Source organism: Heliangelus exortis, chromosome 10, assembly GCF_036169615.1.
Source record: "Heliangelus exortis chromosome 10, bHelExo1.hap1, whole genome shotgun sequence".
Classification (NCBI taxonomy): domain Eukaryota; kingdom Metazoa; phylum Chordata; class Aves; order Apodiformes; family Trochilidae; genus Heliangelus; species Heliangelus exortis.
In genome coordinates, this window is record NC_092431.1 from 405,005 (window position 1) to 422,529 (window position 17,525).

The following is a 17,525-nucleotide window of genomic DNA, read 5'->3' on the forward strand; positions in this document are numbered from 1 at the left end:
GGCGCCCAGAGCGGCCCCCGCGCCCGGCCCCGCTGGGAGGACAGCGCCCCCTGCAGGCCGGGAGGGCTCTGCCGCCAAACTCCGGGGGGGGGGGGGGGGGGGGAACGGACCGGGACCCCCTGAGTGTAACCGGACCCCCCCCAAAATGGACCCAGACCCCCACAGGCTGCACAGGGACCCCCGAAATGTACCGGACCCCTGAAAAATGCACAGAAACCCCCCCAAAATCTGCTCCGGGACCCCAAAACTGCACCAGGGCCCCTGAAATATACCGGGACACCTGAAATGTAGCGGGACCCGGCAAAAATGCACAGCCCCCCCCGCCCCCCAAACTGTTCCGGGACCCCAAAACTGTTCCGGGACCTCTACAAATACACCAGAATGTACCGGAACGCCCAAGCTGTACCAAAACCCCTCAAAACTGTATCTGAACCCCCAAAAATGTACTGAGACCCCCAATAACTATGCTGGACCCCCCAGAACGGTACTGAGACCCCCTAAAACTGCATCGGGACCCCTGGATTGTACCAGCCCCCCAAAAAAACTGAAGCGGGACCCCTGCAACGTTCTGGGACCCCCCAAACTGTACCGAGACCCCAAAACTTTACTTGGACCCCCCAAAAATATATAGGGACCCCTCAAAACTGAACCGGGACCCTGCAATGAACTGGGACCCCCTCCCAAACTGTACTGGGACCCCGGAATGTCACCAGACGCCCCCAAAACTGTACCAGGACCCCCCCCAAACCGCACAGAGACCCCGATCCATACAGGGACCCCCCAGACTGCACACCGAAGCCGTACAGGGACCCCCAAAACCATATGGGGATGCTGAGCCGTACAGGGACACCCCGAAACCATGCAGGGACCCCCGAACCACATGAATGCCCCTCCCAAATCGTGCAGGACCCCAAAATGATGGGGAATCCCCCTCAAACTGTGCAGGGAACCCCCCCAGAACCTGCGTAGGGACCCTCGGATCCACATCGAGACCCCCGCACCTCTGAAGGGACCCCCGCACCCATATAGGGACCCCTGGATCCATATAGGGACCCCCAAAATCCATATAGAGACCGCAGGATCCATATAGGGACCCCCTGTACCCATATCGGGACCCAGCACCCATATAGGGACCCCTGTAACCCTCTGGATCCCCCCTGAAGCCCCTGTGCCCCCCCCGTACCCCTCTATGTCACCTCTATATCCCCCTGTACCCCCTGGATCCCCCCAACATCCCTCTGGACCCTCTCCGGACCCCCCTGGACCCCTCTGTGCCCCCTGTGTCCCCCCTGTCACTGTAGGACCCACGGGGGGGGGGTGGGGTGTTTGTTATTGTAGGGTCACCCCCCCAACGTGCAACAGCACCCCTGGGCACCCCCCAAAAAAAGGGGCACTGAGACCCCCACCCCCCAGCACCCCAAAGGTGCCCGATGGGTCCTGGGCACCCCCGGGGGGGGGGCTGCTGGGGGAGATTTGGGGAGGGGGGATTCTGGGGGAGATTTGGGGGATGCGGGGGGATTTTGGGGGGGATGCCGGGGGGTATTCGGGGGGGATGCTGGGGGTATTTGAGGGGGATGTTCGGGGGTATTTGGGGGGGATGCTGGGGGTATTTGGGGGGGATGTTCGGGGGTATTTTGGGGGGGATGCTGGGGGTATTTGGGGAGGATGCTGGGGGGATTTTTGGGGTGATGCTGGGGGGTACTTGGGGGGGGATGCTGGGGGTATTTTGGGGGGGCTTCCCCTCAGCAGCCAGGGAGCCCCAGCAGGGTGAGTGCAGCCCCCGGGGGGGCTCAGCCCTCTCCTCTCTGATCCCCTCCAGCTCCCCCCGGATGGGGCAGAGCCTCTGCTGCCCCCCACATCCCCGTGAGTGGATGTTCCCCACCCCCAAAACCCCATCCATACCCCCCCACGGGCCGATGTCCCCCCCCTCCCCACGTCTGGATGCTCCTCCCCCCCGTTGTTGTCCTGCCCATTGTCTGGGGGGGTCACTGTCCCAGCCCCCCCACGCCCCGCTGCCCTGATGTGTGCTGACAGCCCCGGCCCCCCCGCGCGGGGGGGTTCATCTGCTCCGTGTTGGTGCCGGGGTCAGGCTCCGGTCAGCCGTGTCTGAGCCCCCCCTGAGCCCCCCGCAGCCCCCCCCTGCCCGGGGAGGGAAGGCTCGGGCTGTCACCTCCCCTCAGCCTCCTCCTGCTCCTCCACCCGTGAATGCCGGGCAGCACCGCCCCACGGGGCACACGGGAGACCAGGAGGGGCCCACGGGGTGCTGGGGAACCCCAGGAGGGCCCCGTGGGTGGTAGATGGCTCCAGAAGGTCCCCGTGGGGTGACAAATGGCTCCAAAGGGCTCCATGGGGTGGTGGAGAAGCCCCGCAGGTCCCAGGGGGTGGTAGATGACTCCAGAAGGTTCTGTGGGGTGGTAGAGAATCCCAGAAGATCCTCGTGGGTATTAGATGACTCCAGAAGGTCCCCATGGGGTGGTAGAGAACCCGAGAAGGTCCCCATAGGGTATTAGATGACTCCAGAAGGTCCCCATGGGGTGACAAATGGCCCCAGATGTCTCCAAGGGGCACTCCAAGGTTCCCATGGGGTGGTGGAGAAGCCCAGCAGGTCCCATGCGGTCCTACGGGACCCAGCAGGTCCCACGGGTGTCAGAAGAGCCCAGCACACCCCACGGGGTGCTACAAGAAGCCCCCTGTGTCCCCTGCCCCACACAGGTCCCACGCAGTGTCACCGAGGACCCAGACCTGTGGAGACTCCTCCTGGAGGGGTCCCGTGGGAGGTGACCCAAAGGTGATGCCCCAAGGACACCCCCCTGGCTCAGGGGGTGCTGGGGGGTGCAAGGGGTCCCCCCCCGTGGCCCCACCATGCAACCAAAGGGTGCTCCCAGGGGGCTGGGGGTGACAAGGGGACACGCTGGGGGTTCCCCTGGGGGGAGCTGGGCCCCACGTTGGGCCCCGGGACCAATGGGAGGGATTCTTGTGTGGGTCATGGAGGGTTGGGCACCCTCCTCCTGTCCCAGCCCTGGGGGTGACAAGGGGACACCTCCATGTGACACTCTGTGGGACTGTGACACTGCCAGCCCCGCACCCGTGGGTGGGGGGGACACAGAACTGTCCCCTGGGATGGCACCATGGGGGATGGGTGTGGGATGGGTGTGGGATGGGTGTGGGATGGGTGTGGGATGGACACGTTGGGATGGGGCAGTGGGGCAGACACAGAACCCACTGCACAGAGGGAAGGTTCAGGAGTGGGGAGGGGATCTCCGGGTGGTGGGAGGTGTGAGGAAGGACAGAGAGACACAGACAGACACAGTCAGACAGACACAGTCAGACAGACACAGTCAGACAGACACAGTCAGAATCTCCTCTCCTGCCCCTCCCCAGCTCTGCTCCCCCCCAGCTCTCCCCCCCAGGTCCCTCTCCCACTGCTCCTGGGGTCAGGAGGTGACCCCAATCCCTGCGACCGCCCCGGAGAGCTCCAGGTCACTCAGCTCCATCTTCACCCCAAATCCCAGCCCGGGGCAGCCCCCAGACCCATTTCCCAACCCAGGGGATGGGGTCCAGACCCCCCAAACCCACCTCATCCCCTCCCACACTCGGTGGTGAGAGGGGAACATTCCTCTGCCAGCAGCCATGTGGGGCCTTCCTCCCGCCCCTCACCCTCCTCTGCCTCCCCAGCACCCACCCTGTGCCCCTCGGCACCCCCGGTGTCCCCTCTCCCCACCCGGGACCCCCGGTGGCTTTGGGGATGGAGCCATCCAGGATCCCACAGGCTCGGGGTGCCCCTGGTCCCGTGTCCCCTTTCTGGGGTTCTCTAAGGGGACTGCAGGGGGGATTTGCTGCCCTCACCCCCTCAGTCTCTGTGTCTGACCCCAAATCACCGTGTTTTACCCCAAATCACCATGTTTTACCCCAAATCACCATTGTACTCCAAATTGCCGTGTCTCATCCCAAATCACTCTCTTATCCCAAATCGCTTTGTCTCACCCCGAATCGCTGTGTCTGCCCCCAAATTGCTGTGTCTGCCCCCAAATCACCATGTTTTACCCTAAATCACCATCTTACTCCAAATCGTGGTGTCTCACCCCAAATCACCGTCTCTTACCTCAAATCGCTTTGTCTTACCCCGAATTGCTGTGTCTCACCCCAGAGCTCTGCGTCTTACCCCAAATCTCTGCGTCTTACCCCAAATCTCTGCGTCTCACCCCAAATCTCTGTGTCTCACCCCAAAATGCTGCAGGACCCCGCGCGCCCACCCGGGTTCGGTGCCACCATCCTGGTTGGATCCGAGATGGAAGGAGCCACCACCAGCGGGGTGGGGACAGCTTGGGGACAGGGATGGGAGGTCCTGGGGGTCCTCCTGGGGTCCGTCCCCCCCCACACCTCCTTGGTTCCACGGGGGACACCCAGCCCAGGTGAGGCGAGGGCCACCACGTCCCACGATGTCCCCATCATCCCCACGGGACACTCGTCTCGTCTCGGGGGTGGTGGGAAGGGGACCCCCACCGCAGTCCCCCCCACCCCCCGACTCACCCGCAGCCGCTCGGCTCCGCTCCCAACTTTGCCAGAAGTTGAGACAAAAGCCGCGGGTCGGGTCCCCGCGGTGGTGCTGGTGCTGTCCCCCCCCTGCCCCGCGGCCCCCAGACAGCCTGGTGCCACCAGGACTTAATGAGGGCACCGGGGCGGTGGGCTCGGGGGCTGCACACACGCACACACACGCACACACACACGCACACACACACGCACACGCTCCGTTTTAACCCTTCCCCTGCCGCTCCTCCCCTCCCCACCCCAATTTGGGGACATTTCGGGGGGGTCCCCTCAGCCCTCCGAGCTCCCTGCACCCGACGGGGACCTCAGGGGGTCCCAGCCACAGACCCCCGTGGGTCTCCCCTCTGCCGGAGGGGTTGGGATGTCCCCCAGCGGAGGGAGGGGTGGTCACCACCCCTGTCCCACCAGGGGGCTCAGGGGTCCCGGGGTACCCCCAGGTCTCTGCACGGGTCACCTGTGACAGGGAATCCCCAGAAGGGCTGGAGCTGGGGGGACGATCCCAGCCCCCTGCCCACGCGGGGCCATATCCCCCCTACACAGACACTGTCCCCTCATCCCTGGCTGGGGACACCCCCTTCCTGACCACCCCTCCCTCCCTCCCCCTCCATCTCCCCCCATCTCTGACCTCCCCCTCTCCCCGTCTGTCACCCACAGGGTCCCCGGTGCCCCACGAGGGGCTCAGCTGTGTCCGTGTCCGTGGGTGCCACTCGCCCGGGCCGCGGCTGATGGGACGTGACGGTGCCCAGAGAGGGGAGGGGGTTGCGGGGGGGGACCCCGGCCCTGTGCCCCCCAGGAGGGATGTGGAGGTGGGGACACAGCAGGACCCGGGGGACCACACAGGGGTCCTGCAGCTCCATCACGGGACTGGGGGGGTTTACGGCTGAGGGGGCTGCGGTGATGGGGACCCCCCCGGAACAGGGGCTGAGCCCCGTGGGACCCCGTCTTGCGTGGGGGGCCAGGGGGGAATGTGCCCTGGGGGTCTCTGTCGGGGGAGGCTGAGGGGACTGTGTCCAGGGTAGGGGGCTATAGGGGGGGGGGGGGCCGTATCGGGGAGGGGGGCTACGTCCTGGGGGGGCTGTATGGGGGTGCGGGCTATAACGGGGATTGGGAGGGGTACAGCGGGGGGGGGCTGTGTGGCTGTGGGTGGGTGACTCCGTATCCGAGGTGCCTTTCCGAGCTGTGTCCCCCCCATCCCCGCCCCTGCAGACCCCGGGGCAGGAGGAGGGAACCCCCCCATACCCCCCCCCCATCCCCACCCGGGGGCTCCGCTGGGCTCCGGGCACAGGGACCCTGCGGGAGAGGGGCGTGGCCACAATAGTGAGGGGCGTGGCCACGGGCGGAGTTAAAATGAGCGTGTCTGAGAGGCGTGGTCATTAGGGCGCGTGGCCTGTGCAGAGCGCGCCATCATTGGGCGGGATGAGCGGAGGGGGCGTGGTTTGTTCCGAGGGGCGTGTCCAGGGGCGGGGCCGGTGCCGCAGCCATGGCCGCGCTGTTCGGAGGCGTGGAGGGGTGAGGGGTCTGGGGGGTCCCCAGGGGGCTCCGCACCCCAAACCCGGAACCCCACACACCCCGGGGGGGCCGCATTGGGACCCTGCATCCCCGGCCCCTCCTGGGGACCCCCAGTCTGGGCAGGGGGGGGACAGAGGGTGGTTTAGGGGGGGGCAAAAGAGGGGGGAGCAGCGACCGAGGCCCCCGGGGCAGAATGGGGAGGGGGCTGCAGACCCCCCCTGCTGCCGCCCCCCATTCCTTCTCCCATCCCCTCTCAGCCCCCCCAGGGGTGGGTTTTGTGGGCGCTGGGGAAGGTGCAGGGCCGGTGGGTGGGTGTCCCCCCCCCAGTGGGGACGGGGGGGCCATGAGGTGGTCTCTGTGTCCCCCCCCCTCTTCTCCCCGCAGCGGGGCCACCCACTCGCGGGTGGTGGTGGTCTCTGAAGATGGCCGCGTCCTGGCCGAGACGGAGGGACCTTCCACCAACCACTGGGTGAGCCTGGGGACCCCCCGCGAGAGGGGGAGAAGGGGGGGGTGTCACAGGGTGGGGGGGACACGGACGAGGGGGTGTGGGGTGGCCCTGGTTGTCCCCAAGGATGGGACGAAGCCACCAGAGGAGGTGTTGGGGCGTCCCCAGCCCCCCCGTTGGCTGGGGGTGAAGGTTTGGGGGGAATCCCCCCGGGATGGAGCCCCAGGTTGGGTTGGGGGGGGTCGGTATTCGATGTCCCCCCCTCCCCATTTGTCCCGCAGCTGATCGGGTCCGAGCTGTGCGTGCAGAGGATCGAGCAGATGGTCACCCGGGCCAAGACACAGGCGGGGGGGGGACCCCCGCGTCCCCCTCCTCTCCTGGTGAGTGAGTGGGTGAGTGTCCCCCCCGCTGCCCTCCCGGGGGATGCCGAGGGTCCCTGTCCCCTCCGGGGGGGTGACGAGGACCCGTGTGTGGGGGCAGGGTCTGTCCCTCAGCGGGTGGGGACCAGCGGGAGGCGTTGGGGACGCTTGCAGGAGGAGCTGAGCCGGCGCTTCCCGCACCTCAGCCGCAGTTTCCACCTCAGCACCGACGCCGTGGGGGCCATGGCCACGGCCACCGACCGGGGTAGGGGACAGGAGGGACCCCCGGGCAGGGCGGGCGCGGGGGGGAGGGAGGTGACCGCGTCCGGGGGGTCCCCTCACCCCGCTGGCTCTGTCCCCTCCCCCAGGTGGCATCGTCCTCATCTCGGGCACCGGCTCCAACTGCAAACTCATCAACCCCGACGGGTCGGAGGTGGGGTGTGGGGGCTGGGGACACATGATGGGGGACGAGGGATCAGGTGAGGGGCCTGGGGACGGTGCTGGGGGGGAGGCGGGGGGGGGCGGTTTTGGGGTCTCGGGGGTGGCTTCTGGACCCCCCCTTTCCCCAGCCTACTGGATCGCCCATCGAGCCATCAAGGTGGTGTTTGACTGCATGGACAACCTGGAGGTGCCACCCCACGATGTCACCTATGTCAAGGAGGCCATGTTCCAGTACTTCCAGGTGGTGGCTGGGATGGCTCAGGGGGCTGGAGGGGCTCTGGGGTCTGTGCTGGGGTTCTGGGGGTCTCTGGGATCTGTGCCAGGATCCTGGGGGTCTCCAGGATGTGTGTGGGGGTCCTGGAGGAACTCTGGGGTCTGTTGCTGGAGTCCTGAGGGGCTTCCAGGATGTGCTGGAGAATCCTGAAGGGTCTCTGGGATCTGTGCTGGGGTCCTGGGGTCTCTGGGATCCATGCTGGGGTCCTGGGGGGTCTCCATGCTGTGTTGCGGGGGTCCTGGGGGGTCTCTGGGCTGTGTCCTGGGGTTCAGAGGGGCTGCAGGATCCACTGGTGGGATTTGGGGGATGCTCTGGGATCCACCCCAGGCTGGTGCAGTCTTTGGGGTGGGGGTCTCCCTGACAGGGTCCCCGGGCTGCACACCAGGATGGGGGGGTTCTCAGGGGCTCCGGGATGCACTGGGGAGGTCACCTATGGTGACATCTGGGAGCAGGGCTGACTGGGGGTGTCCCTGGCACTGCAGATCTCGGACGGATGGGGCTCCTCACCCACCTCTACAGCACCTTCCAGAAGTCCAAGTTTGCAGGATTTTGCCAGAAGCTGGCAGAGGGTAGGGAAGCCCCTTCCCTGGTGGTTTGGGGGTGGGGGGGCTGCCTGTCCCTGTCACCCCTCCCTGTGACACCCCCCATTGATCTCTGCACCCTTCTCCCCGAGCACCCTCTGGGGTGTGGGGGGGCACACACAGCCCAGCCCGGCTTGTGGGTGCTGGGGAGGGGGGCTCTGGGTGTCGGTCCCACTCCCCCCACCCCGTGCCCCCCCCCAGGTGCCCAAGCTGGGGACCCTCTCTGCTGCCACATCTTCCACAAAGCAGGAGAGGTCCTGGCTCGCCACGGTGGTCGCCGTGCTGCCCAAAGTCGACAAGGTGAGAGCTGGGGGGGTCAGGGGGCCCTTGGGGGTTTTGGGGGGAGGTTCCTGGCTCTCACCCCCCTCTGTCCCCCCCAGAGCCTGTTCCTGGGGAGCTGGGACTGCCCATCCTCTGCGTGGGCTCTGTCTGGAAGAGCTGGGAGAAGATGCGAGCGGTGTGAGTGAAGGGCTGGGGGCTCAGGGGGCCTGGGGGGGGGTCCTGTGGTCCCCCCCAGCCCCTGACTTTGTGTCCCAGGATTTGTCCCGGGTGCTGGCAGAGGCTCAGGACCAGGTTCCTGGCCACCTTTTCACCCGTTTCAGCTTGCTGAAGCTGAAATGTTCCTCAGCCCTGGGGGGGGCCCGGCTGGGGGCCAGGAGCATCGGGAGAGCTCTGCCCTTGGACCCCACCAACAACGTGGACATCTTCTACACACACACCTTCTGACCCCCTCCCCAAACCCCCCCGGAGGGAGGGACAAGCAGGGGGTGGCCTTGGGCAGTGGAAAAGTTGCAGGGGCCCCAAAGGGGAAATGAAAGGGGAAAGGGGGGGGTGTGGGGTGCCCAATGTGGGGCCCCAGGCAGAGGGAGCATCCCTGGCTCTGCTGGGAAATGGGTGAAAATGGGGTCAAATGGACCTTCCCGGGTCCTGGTGAGGTGTCTGAGGGGGTGCAGGGGGGATGTTTGGGGGGGTTGTAGCCAAGCCCAACAGGAGGGAGAAGAGGAAGAACAAGAGGAGGAAGAGGAAGGAGAAACCTCTGGGCTCAACCCCCCAGGGTGTGGGGGCCATGACGAGGGGCAGGCACAGCCCCAGGGAAGGCAGAAATTGGTCTTCATTTAAAGGGACCAAAAAAAAATTTAAAAAGCAAAAAATACAGCAAAAAAAAACCCCTAATCCCATTTTGCCTCTTGTGTGGACTCAGCAGTGAGGGGCCAAGCCTGGCCCTGAGCCCAGACCCAAAATCTGCCCCAGGTGGGAGGTGTGGGCAGGGGGCTCCTGGGCCAGCAGGCAGCAGCCCCCATCCTGGGAATCCTTTCTCCTGGTGTCCAAATTCCTTTTCAGATCTCATTTTGTCAGTGCCAAATTCCTGAGCAGGCATAAACCAGAGCTGTGTCCTCCTCCTCCTCCTCCTCTGTCCCCTTCAGGCTCTGTCCCACCAGGGCAGCTCCTTCAGCAGAGCAGGAAAATCCTCCAGGAGCTGCCCCTGAGCTTGGCCGGAGCGAAACAAACCAGGACTGAGGGCTCAGTTCCCAAAAAAAGTTTTATTTTTTAATAATGCAGTGTCTGAAATTGCCAGCACCTCAGGGGGTTGGGGGGGGTTGGTTTGGGGTTTTTTCTTTTTTTGGGTGGGGGAGGTGTAAGAAACCAAATAGAAACCAAAGAAAGGGAGGGGGGGGAAATCCTGCACAGCCCCGGGCACAGCCCGAGCTCAAAGGAGCCAGAGGGGACCCCGGGATGGGTCAGGAATTGGGGAGGATCCCCCCGGATGCTGCAGTCCCAGGAGGGGGCTGGGGCTTTGTGCTGCAGTTTGGGGGGGCAGCCAGGGATGTTTGTGGTCCAATAACCCCGGGGGGAGCTGCAGCCCCCGGGCTGAGCTGAGCTGAGCTGAGCTGCCAGCAGCATCCCCGGGATCTGCCCCCCCTGCTCTGGATGAATCCAAGGGAATGCTGGAAGGATTGCAGGGATGAGCAGGAACTCACCCCTTGGAAGCTGTGAGAGCCAGGAGCTGTGTGTGGGGCTGCACAAACCCCCAGGAGCTGCTGCTGCTCCCTGGGGATCCCTGGCAGGGATGGGATGGGATGGGAACACCAGGGCAGAGCTTTGGGCAGCCAGAGCCCAACCAGATCCTCCCAAAGGTCCCCCAGAACCACTGCACCCCGGGGACACCAGCTCAGCACAGGTCCCCTCACCCCAGGGAGGCTCCTGGACCCCAGGTCCCCACCCCCCCTGCCCGAGGAGGGGGCTGAGCACTTTTTCCTGGATTTATTTCGATGGGAAAATGAAGGAGCAGCCACCCCAAGAGCTGCAGCTCCTGGTGCTGGAGAACTGGAAGCTGAAAGGGGAGTGTGGGAGCAGCATCCCTTCCCTTGGGTGCTGGTTGGGGGGTCAGGGCACCCCCAGGAGCTCCCACCACCAGCAGGGAAGCGTTGGGGATCCTGTTGAGCAGGGGGGGGCTACACTCCTGTGAGACTTCACCTTCCCTGGAGAGCAGGAATTCTGTCTGAGGGACACCAGGGAAGCCACCAAGGCTCCTGGCCCGGGCTGGGGGGAGCAGGAGAGCAGGGGGGGGATGATCTCTACACCTTCTACTTCAACAAGAAAAGATGATTTTGCCTCTAGCAGGTTGGAAGCAGGCATGGAAAGGGACCTGGGAAGCAAGGAGGAAGGGGGGTAGGTGCTGGGCTCCAGGCCAGACCTGAGGGCTGTGAGTCCTAGGGAGCAAAAAAAGCTGCCAAAAGAAAACAAAACAAAACAAGCCAACCCAAACCAAAACAACAAGAGAAAAAGGTGACAGATGATAAAAAGGAAGAGATAAAAAAAAAAAAAAACAACAACACAGAAAAAAAATAGAAAAAAAAGAAAAAGGTAGTTGAAGCGCAGAGCAAGATTGCAGCAACTCCAGCAGGGTGCAGAGTCCAGCTGGGGGCTGGTGCCCCCTCCAAGCCCCCACCACCATCCCCAGAGGGGACACAGTCTCTCCACAGCCCCCCCTCAGTACTTCACACCGGGCACAAACTCCTTGGCATCCGGGTTCAGGTTGCTTTTGCTCTGGAAGAGAAGAGGGGAGGGGACAGAGGGGGGGAGGTCCCTCAGTGCTCCAAAGGGCAGAGCCCACCCCAAAGGAGCCCCCAGTGTGGGGTTCAGTGTCTGCCCTGCTGTGACAAGGACAGCTTGGAAGGGTTTACTCCCAGGCTGGGTTTTCTGGGGGGAAAACACAGGAGATTCTGCTCTCTCCACCTCTTGCTCCAGCACAGCTGGGTCCCAGCTTGCTCCAGGACCTGAGCCCAGCTCACATCCAAGTGATCCCCATCCCACAGCTTCTGAGGAGCAAATTCTGGATCCTTTTGTTTTCAGGACCACCAAATATCCTCACCAAAAAAACCCCAAAACCCCCAAATGCACCCACACCCCCCTGCCAGTCAGAACTGCCCCCCAAGATAACCCCCACCCTGCCCAGGAGGGGCCTCTGCTCCTCTCCAGACCTGGCAGCACCTTCTCCAGGGTCCCTCCTTACCAGAATGTCCTCAGAACCGTGTCCATCAGTGAGGGAGAGCCCGTTGAGCTGCTGCTGCAGCTGCCCCAAGCCCTGGGGCAGGTCCCGGGATGGGATGAACCAGTCCTGGTCCTCTTCCTCCAGCATCTCCTGGAAGCAGCGGTCCAGAAACTCCTGTTCCTGCAGCTCCTCCTCCACCTGCCCAAACACCCCCCATCAGGTCCCAGGAGCAATCCCAGGTGCCTGGGGAAGAGTTCCCAACCCGTGCCCCAGAAATGGGAGAGATTTCCATCAGATCCCAATCCCCCCCAACCCCAGGAGATCTCAGGAGCAAAGTCAGGCCCTGGGCAGGGGGCTCAGCCTGGGAGCTGACACCACAGGGGGGGCACAACCAGGGCTGGGGTGCAGGGAACACCCTGGGGGATTGCAGGCTGCAAAAAGGGAGGGAAGGCTTGGATGCTCTCAGAGACCTGCTCAGCACCAGCCTGAGGAACTGGCTCTGGCCAGGGGAAAATCCCTTCTGCCATGAGCAAAACATCTCCTTGCCCCCCTCCCCTGGGCCTCCAGAGGCTGTCCTGGAAGCTACAAGCACACAAAAACAGGCATTTGAAGAAAAAAAAAACATCTCGGGAGTGGTGGCTCAGGCTGCAGGTGACAGTGGCCACCCTGGGGTCCTGCCCTGCCCCAGCCCAGGGCTGCAGCCAGCCTGGAGCTCTGTGCACTTCCCAGCACTCCAGTCCCTGGGAATATCCATTCCTCCAGTCCCTGGGGATGCCCATTCCCTCCTGCCTCACCTGCCTGTTGAAGTCCTCCTCGTTCTCCATCCACATGTACTCAGCAAAGGGGTTGTTCTCCTTCTCATCGTGCCCATTCCCAACTTGGTCCTCTTTGGATTTGGGACTGGAGGCCGTGGTGCTGGTGAGGTCAGAGCCATTCATCATTCCTGACTCTAGGGACAGACAACAAGGGGCTGAGGGCCCTGCTGGGGACCCCGTGTCCCCTGGCAGCCCCCAGAGGGAGGTGGCTGATGGGGACACCTCAGCCTCCCAGCACCTCCTGATGTTTGGAAGCCTCAGGGCTGTTCCCCACTCCTCCTGCCCTGCCCTGGGAGGTGCTGGAAGCAGCACAACACCTCCCTGGCACTGCCACTGCCACCAAACCCCCCCAGGGACACCCTGAACATCCTGGGGCTGCACTCAGAGCATGGAGAAGCCACAGAGAGGACTGGGAAAGGCACCAGCACACCCCAAATCCCATCCATCCCTCCCTCCATCCATCCATCCCTCCCTCTCTCCCTCCCTCCATCCCTCCATCCCATTCCTGTTAAATCTGCCCAGAACACCCCAGAACAGCAGCTCTGGGTGCAGCACCACAGGAGCAGGTCACTTCCTACCCCTAAATGCTGAATTATTCCTGGGGGGGGGGGGGGGTTTGGGGTTTTTGCAGCAGCAAGGATTGGGGTTTTTTTTTTGGGGGGGGAAGGAGGTAAAGCAGAAGTGGTGGTGGACCCCTCAGCCTGGCTGGTGCTGAGGAGCTGGGGTGGTTCTGAAAGGTGGCACTGGCGGGATGAAAAATGTGAATACCTGCTCCCTGGTAACAAAAACTTCTTGGGTTTGTTTCTCCTTTCTCCTGGAAAATTCACTTGATGAAGTTGGCACCTCCCCACCCCAGCTGGAAGGCACCAAACGTGGCACCACCCCCCCAAAAGCTGATGGAACAGAGGAATCCCCATTTTTAGAAGAATTCCCAGGATTTCTGTGTAGGATACAGGTGCCAGGAATCACCGGGTGATGAGCCAGGCTGGTGCCCAGTCTCACCTGTGCCCGGTCAGGGCTGGCCCCACTGAGCATGCCCCAGACCTGGGGCCAATAAAAGGTGAGGCTGGGAGGAACCAGGCAGCTCATTCCCGAGCAGGCTCGGCGCCAGGCTGGTCACAGTTAGTTCCCTGCTGCCAACCTAGACCACCAATAGCTCCTGTCCTTAGCTCCAGAATCGAGCTCACGCTCTCGAAGACGCTCAGTTCCAGCAACATTTCTGTGCCTCTCAGCCCCCCGGGCCAGGCAGGAGGAATCCCAAAGTGGAGCAGGAGTGAGTCCTTCTGTGCCCACTTGGGATCTCAGATGCCAGGAGGGCAGAAACCTCGTGGAAGGGCTCTGAGGAGGTGGGGATGCAGCAGGCAGCACCCATGGGTGGGGGGAAAGGGGGTGGTGACCCCTGGGGGGGGACGAGGCAGAGAGAGGGGAGTGAGAGGAGCAGAATGCAGAACACAGCACCCCAGGACTGAGGAGCTCCCAGGAGGCAGAAGCCCCCCTGGCACCCCCACTCGTGGCTCCTGTGTCCCCCCACCCACCCCCAGGAGCTGCTGTTCCTCCCCTCGGCCCCCAAAGGGTTAAGGAGCTGAGCAGAGCTCCAGGTTTGGCTCCAGGCTGGGACATCTGGTCCTGCTCACCCTCCCGGAGCCAAAACCGCGGAGCTTTTGGCTGGGATGGAGCTTGAGCTCTCTATAAATAGCTCTGGGAATCGTTGGGTTTGCAGGAAAACCCACCCGGAGCAAACCAGCCCATGAAAAACACCTCCTGAGCCCTGCTCGGGGCTTCTGCTCTCCCTCTGCTCTGCTCTCCTCTCCCCTTCCCCTCCCTCTCCCTGTCCTCTCCTCTCCCTTTCCCCTTCCTCTCCTCTCCATGGTTTTGGGTTGAGGAAGCATTTCCTGGTCCCCTCCTGGGGACTCTGCTGGTTCAGCCCAGAGCTCCCTTTGGGTTTCTCAGATCCCAACCCCTCACACAACCAAACCCCGGGGTTCTTCCCCCAGCCCGGGGTGAGGAGCAGCCCCTGGAAGGGGCAGATGGGTCCCAGCTCAGGGGGCTCCCCACAGGTCCCCCCGAACCCCTGACACTGCCACCCGAGGGACAAAAGGGACAAGATCCCCCTGTGTCTCAGTTCCAGCTCCCCCTTCCTCCTCCTCCTCCTCCTCCTCCTCGCAGCCATCACCTCCCGGCACAGATAAATTCCTTCCACCTCTCTGGGGTTTTTCCCTCTGGATGTTCCCAGAGCTCTGCCAGCTGCCCCCACGGCCCTGCTGCCTCCTCTCCTCCTGCAGCCCCAGCTCTACCAGCACCCCGACGCCTTTCAAGTATTCTTTTTTTTATTATTATTATCATTATTAATTTTCCACCACCCCCCTCCCATTCTCCCGGCGGTTCGGGTTTGCTCTCCCGACGCTGAGCGGCTCCAGGGACTTCCCCTGCTCGCTAATTACAGGGCTTTAATTGGCCGGGCTAAGGGCTGCACCTCTCAGGTTCTGCTGGGCCTCCCCTGCCCCTTCCCCCCGTGTCCGTGGGTGTCAGATGTGGATGGAGCTGCCCGGGCCCTGCAGCCCCTTTCCTCGGGGGGATAATCCCCCCCCCACTACTTTAACCCCATCACCCCAATCCTTCCTCCCCCCAGCACCCAACCCAGAGCCACCAGAGCCCTCCCCTCACCCCCCTGCCCTGGGGCTGTCAGAACCTCCTCAGCCCCCCCAAAGAAAACCTGCTTGAAACCCTTGATTTTAAATTCACCCCCAGCCCTGAGCTGCTGATAACCCCAGACCCCCACGGGACAGCTGCCCCCCAACCCACCCCGGGTCCTGCTGCCCCCCAGGATGGAGGTTTGGGGGGCGGGGGGGAAACGAGGCAGGAGCCAAAACTTCTCATTTCTTCATTTAAAAAAGATAATAAACATTTTAAAGACTTCAACAGAGGGCAATCAGCAGCCCCCAGCAGCAGCCACTCCCCCTCCAGCTCTGTCTGGGGGGCAGCAGAAGCTCCTCAGACCCTTTTATTTTAGGACTCAGCTCCATCCCCCCGGTGGGACAGCTGCCCGGGCGCTCAGCAGACCCCCCGCTTCTCCAGACCCCCCCAAAAGCTGCTGGAATCCCTCCTGTCAGCACTGCAGAGGCCAGGCAGCTGCCTGCCAGCCGCGGGGCTGCAAAGTGACAACAAGCAGAGAGGTGACACCAAGGGGGCAGCGATGACAGGAGGGGACAGCCGAGTTCCCGAGGTGTCTGGGTGTCTCCCGGGCTGAGGAACAACCCTGCTTCCCTCCCTCCCTCCCCCGGCTGCCGAGCGCCGGGATCAGGAGCTGGAAGTTTGCAGGAGGAGAGCAGCGTCCCGCAGGCACAGCCTCACCGGGACCTGCTGCCCGGCCCTGCCGCTGCTGGAGCGTTCCTGGAGGGAACAGCTTCCCTTCTCCAGCCGGACAGAGGGCTGTGTCCTCAGCCCACCCCCCTGCACGAACCCACCCCACCTCGGGGTGTTTCCCACGCCAGCTTCTCGGAGCTGTTTGGGTCTCCAGATACCCGGACCCCAACAAACATCCCCAGGGCTTGTGCTGCCCCGATGGCCCAGGAGAGGAGAGAGAGAAGAGACAGGAGAAGAGAGACAGGAGAGAAGAGACAGGAGAGGAGAGACAGGAGAGGGGAGACAGGAGAGGGGAGACAGGAGAGGAGAGAGAGAAGAGACAGGAGAGGAGAGACAGGAGAGGAGAGAGAAGAGACAGGAGAGAGAAGAGACAGGAGAGAGAAGAGACAGAAGAGGAGAGACAGGAGAGGAGAGACAGGAGAGGAGAGAGAAGAGACAGAAGAGGAGAGACAGGAGAGGAGAGACAGGAGAGGAGAGAGAAGAGACAGAAGAGGAGAGACAGGAGAGGAGAGACAGGAGAGGAGAGAGAAGAGACAGGAGAGGAGAGACAGGAGAGGAGAGACAGGAGAGGAGAGACAGGAGAGGAGAGACAGGAGAGGAGAGAGGGAGGTGGCTGGGGGAGCTCTGCCTGCAGCCCTCCCGCCGCTGCCACCCCTGGGACCCAGACAGAACTCTTCCTACCTGCCCAGGACACAGCTGCTGCTGCTGCTGCTGCTGCTGCAACCCCCGGCTTGTCCCTGCACGCCCGGGAAACCTGAACAGCCAGCACGTAACAAAATATCCGCGGGGCACAGGGCAGGAGCCAGCCGTGCCACCCCGAGCCCGGCTGCGTCCCTCTGCCCCGCCGGGGGCACCGCTGGGCTGGGGGAGCCCCGGACACCCCCGCGCCCCGGCGGGATGGGTTACGGGGAACGGCAGAGCCGGGGAACACACGCCGTGCCGTGGGGACGGGGGTCCCGCCCGGGCCCTGGCAGCCTACGGGACCCCCGTGCCCCCCCCGCGATGTGCTCCGGGGCGGCGGTTCCGAGCAGGTTCGGAGGGAGCAGCCCGGCTGCCCCCCGCCCCACGGCTGCTCACCGCCTGCCCTCCCGCACCGCCGGGCAGCGGGGCCGGGACACGATCCCCGAGCCCCCTCCCCAGGGGCAGCGGGAGCCGGGCCGGGCCCGGGGCTGTTCCGGGGGAGGACGCGGGGCAGCACCGGGGGGGGGAGCGCGGGGCCCGCAGCTCCTCCGCCCGCTGAGGACCCCGGAGCCTCCGGGCTGGCAGCGAGCCGAGGGCTGCGGGAGCCTCGTGGTGTGCGGGCGGAGGTGCGAGGCGCTGCCAGCACCAGCACCAGGACCAGGACCAGGACCAGCATCAGCACCAGGACCAGCACCGCCGGGACCTCCGGGACCCCCCGAGTGGGGCCGGGCCTGCCGGGCCTGCAGCCGGCCTGGTCCCGCCGGATCCGCTCCCCCCGACGCTCGCCCCCCGAGCCCCGCGGGGTGCCGGGGCCGGGGGGGTCCATGGGGGACCCTGCCCCCCGGGGCGGCTCCGGACCCCCCCGCCCCCCCGTTACCTGCGCCGGGCCGGGCCGGTGCCGCTCCCCGGGCGCCCGCCCTCCGCCGCCGGACCCCCCCTCACGGCAGGCAGACACCCCATTGGACAGCCGCTCCGCGAGTCCCCGCCCACCTCGCAGCCCGATTGGGCGAAGGGGA

General features: G+C 64.3%; 2 protein-coding genes across 5 annotated transcripts; one reads left to right on the forward strand and one right to left on the reverse strand.

Moving 5' to 3' along the window:
* The first annotated feature begins 5,991 nt into the window (after nt 1–5,991).
* On the forward strand, nt 5,992–9,072 carry NAGK (N-acetylglucosamine kinase). The gene is given in 12 exon segments (XM_071753105.1): nt 5,992–6,057; nt 6,442–6,526; nt 6,784–6,882; nt 6,983–7,000; nt 7,003–7,126; nt 7,230–7,340; nt 7,431–7,545; nt 8,060–8,145; nt 8,359–8,426; nt 8,428–8,457; nt 8,540–8,614; nt 8,695–9,072. Coding segments are annotated over 12 exon segments (1,029 nt in total). The 5' UTR covers nt 5,992–6,028; the 3' UTR covers nt 8,884–9,072.
* Nucleotides 9,073–9,683: 611 nt separating this feature from the next.
* PAIP2B (poly(A) binding protein interacting protein 2B) lies at nt 9,684–17,525 on the reverse strand. 4 transcript variants are annotated; one of them, XR_011727695.1, is made up of 5 exons: nt 16,510–17,160; nt 12,445–12,599; nt 11,672–11,848; nt 10,740–11,205; nt 9,684–10,637 (listed from the first exon to the last, which is right to left on the reverse strand). XR_011727695.1 is itself a non-coding variant. In XM_071753103.1 (5 exons), the coding sequence occupies exons 3-5, from the start codon at nt 12,589–12,591 to the stop codon at nt 11,149–11,151; spliced, it is 381 nt and encodes a 126-aa protein (XP_071609204.1). In that variant the 5' UTR covers nt 12,592–12,593; nt 16,510–16,582; nt 17,387–17,404; the 3' UTR covers nt 9,684–11,148. The 4 variants fall into 4 exon arrangements, 3 of the variants coding, with proteins under 3 accessions (XP_071609204.1, XP_071609203.1, XP_071609202.1); XM_071753103.1 differs by adding an exon at nt 17,387–17,404 and having other exon boundaries at nt 9,684–11,205; nt 12,445–12,593; nt 16,510–16,582; XM_071753102.1 differs by lacking the exon at nt 16,510–17,160 and adding an exon at nt 17,387–17,525 and having other exon boundaries at nt 9,684–11,205.

Coding starts and splice junctions, on each gene's coding strand:
- PAIP2B (XM_071753102.1), bottom strand. CDS start 12,591: ATGATGAATGGCTCTGACCTCACCAGCACCACGGCCTCCAGTCCCAAA. Junction 11,849..12,444: donor AGGAGGACTTCAACAGGCAG/GTGAGGCAGGAG, acceptor GTGTTTGGGCAG/GTGGAGGAGGAGCTGCAGGA. Junction 11,206..11,671: donor ACGGTTCTGAGGACATTCTG/GTAAGGAGGGAC, acceptor CTTCTCTTCCAG/AGCAAAAGCAACCTGAACCC.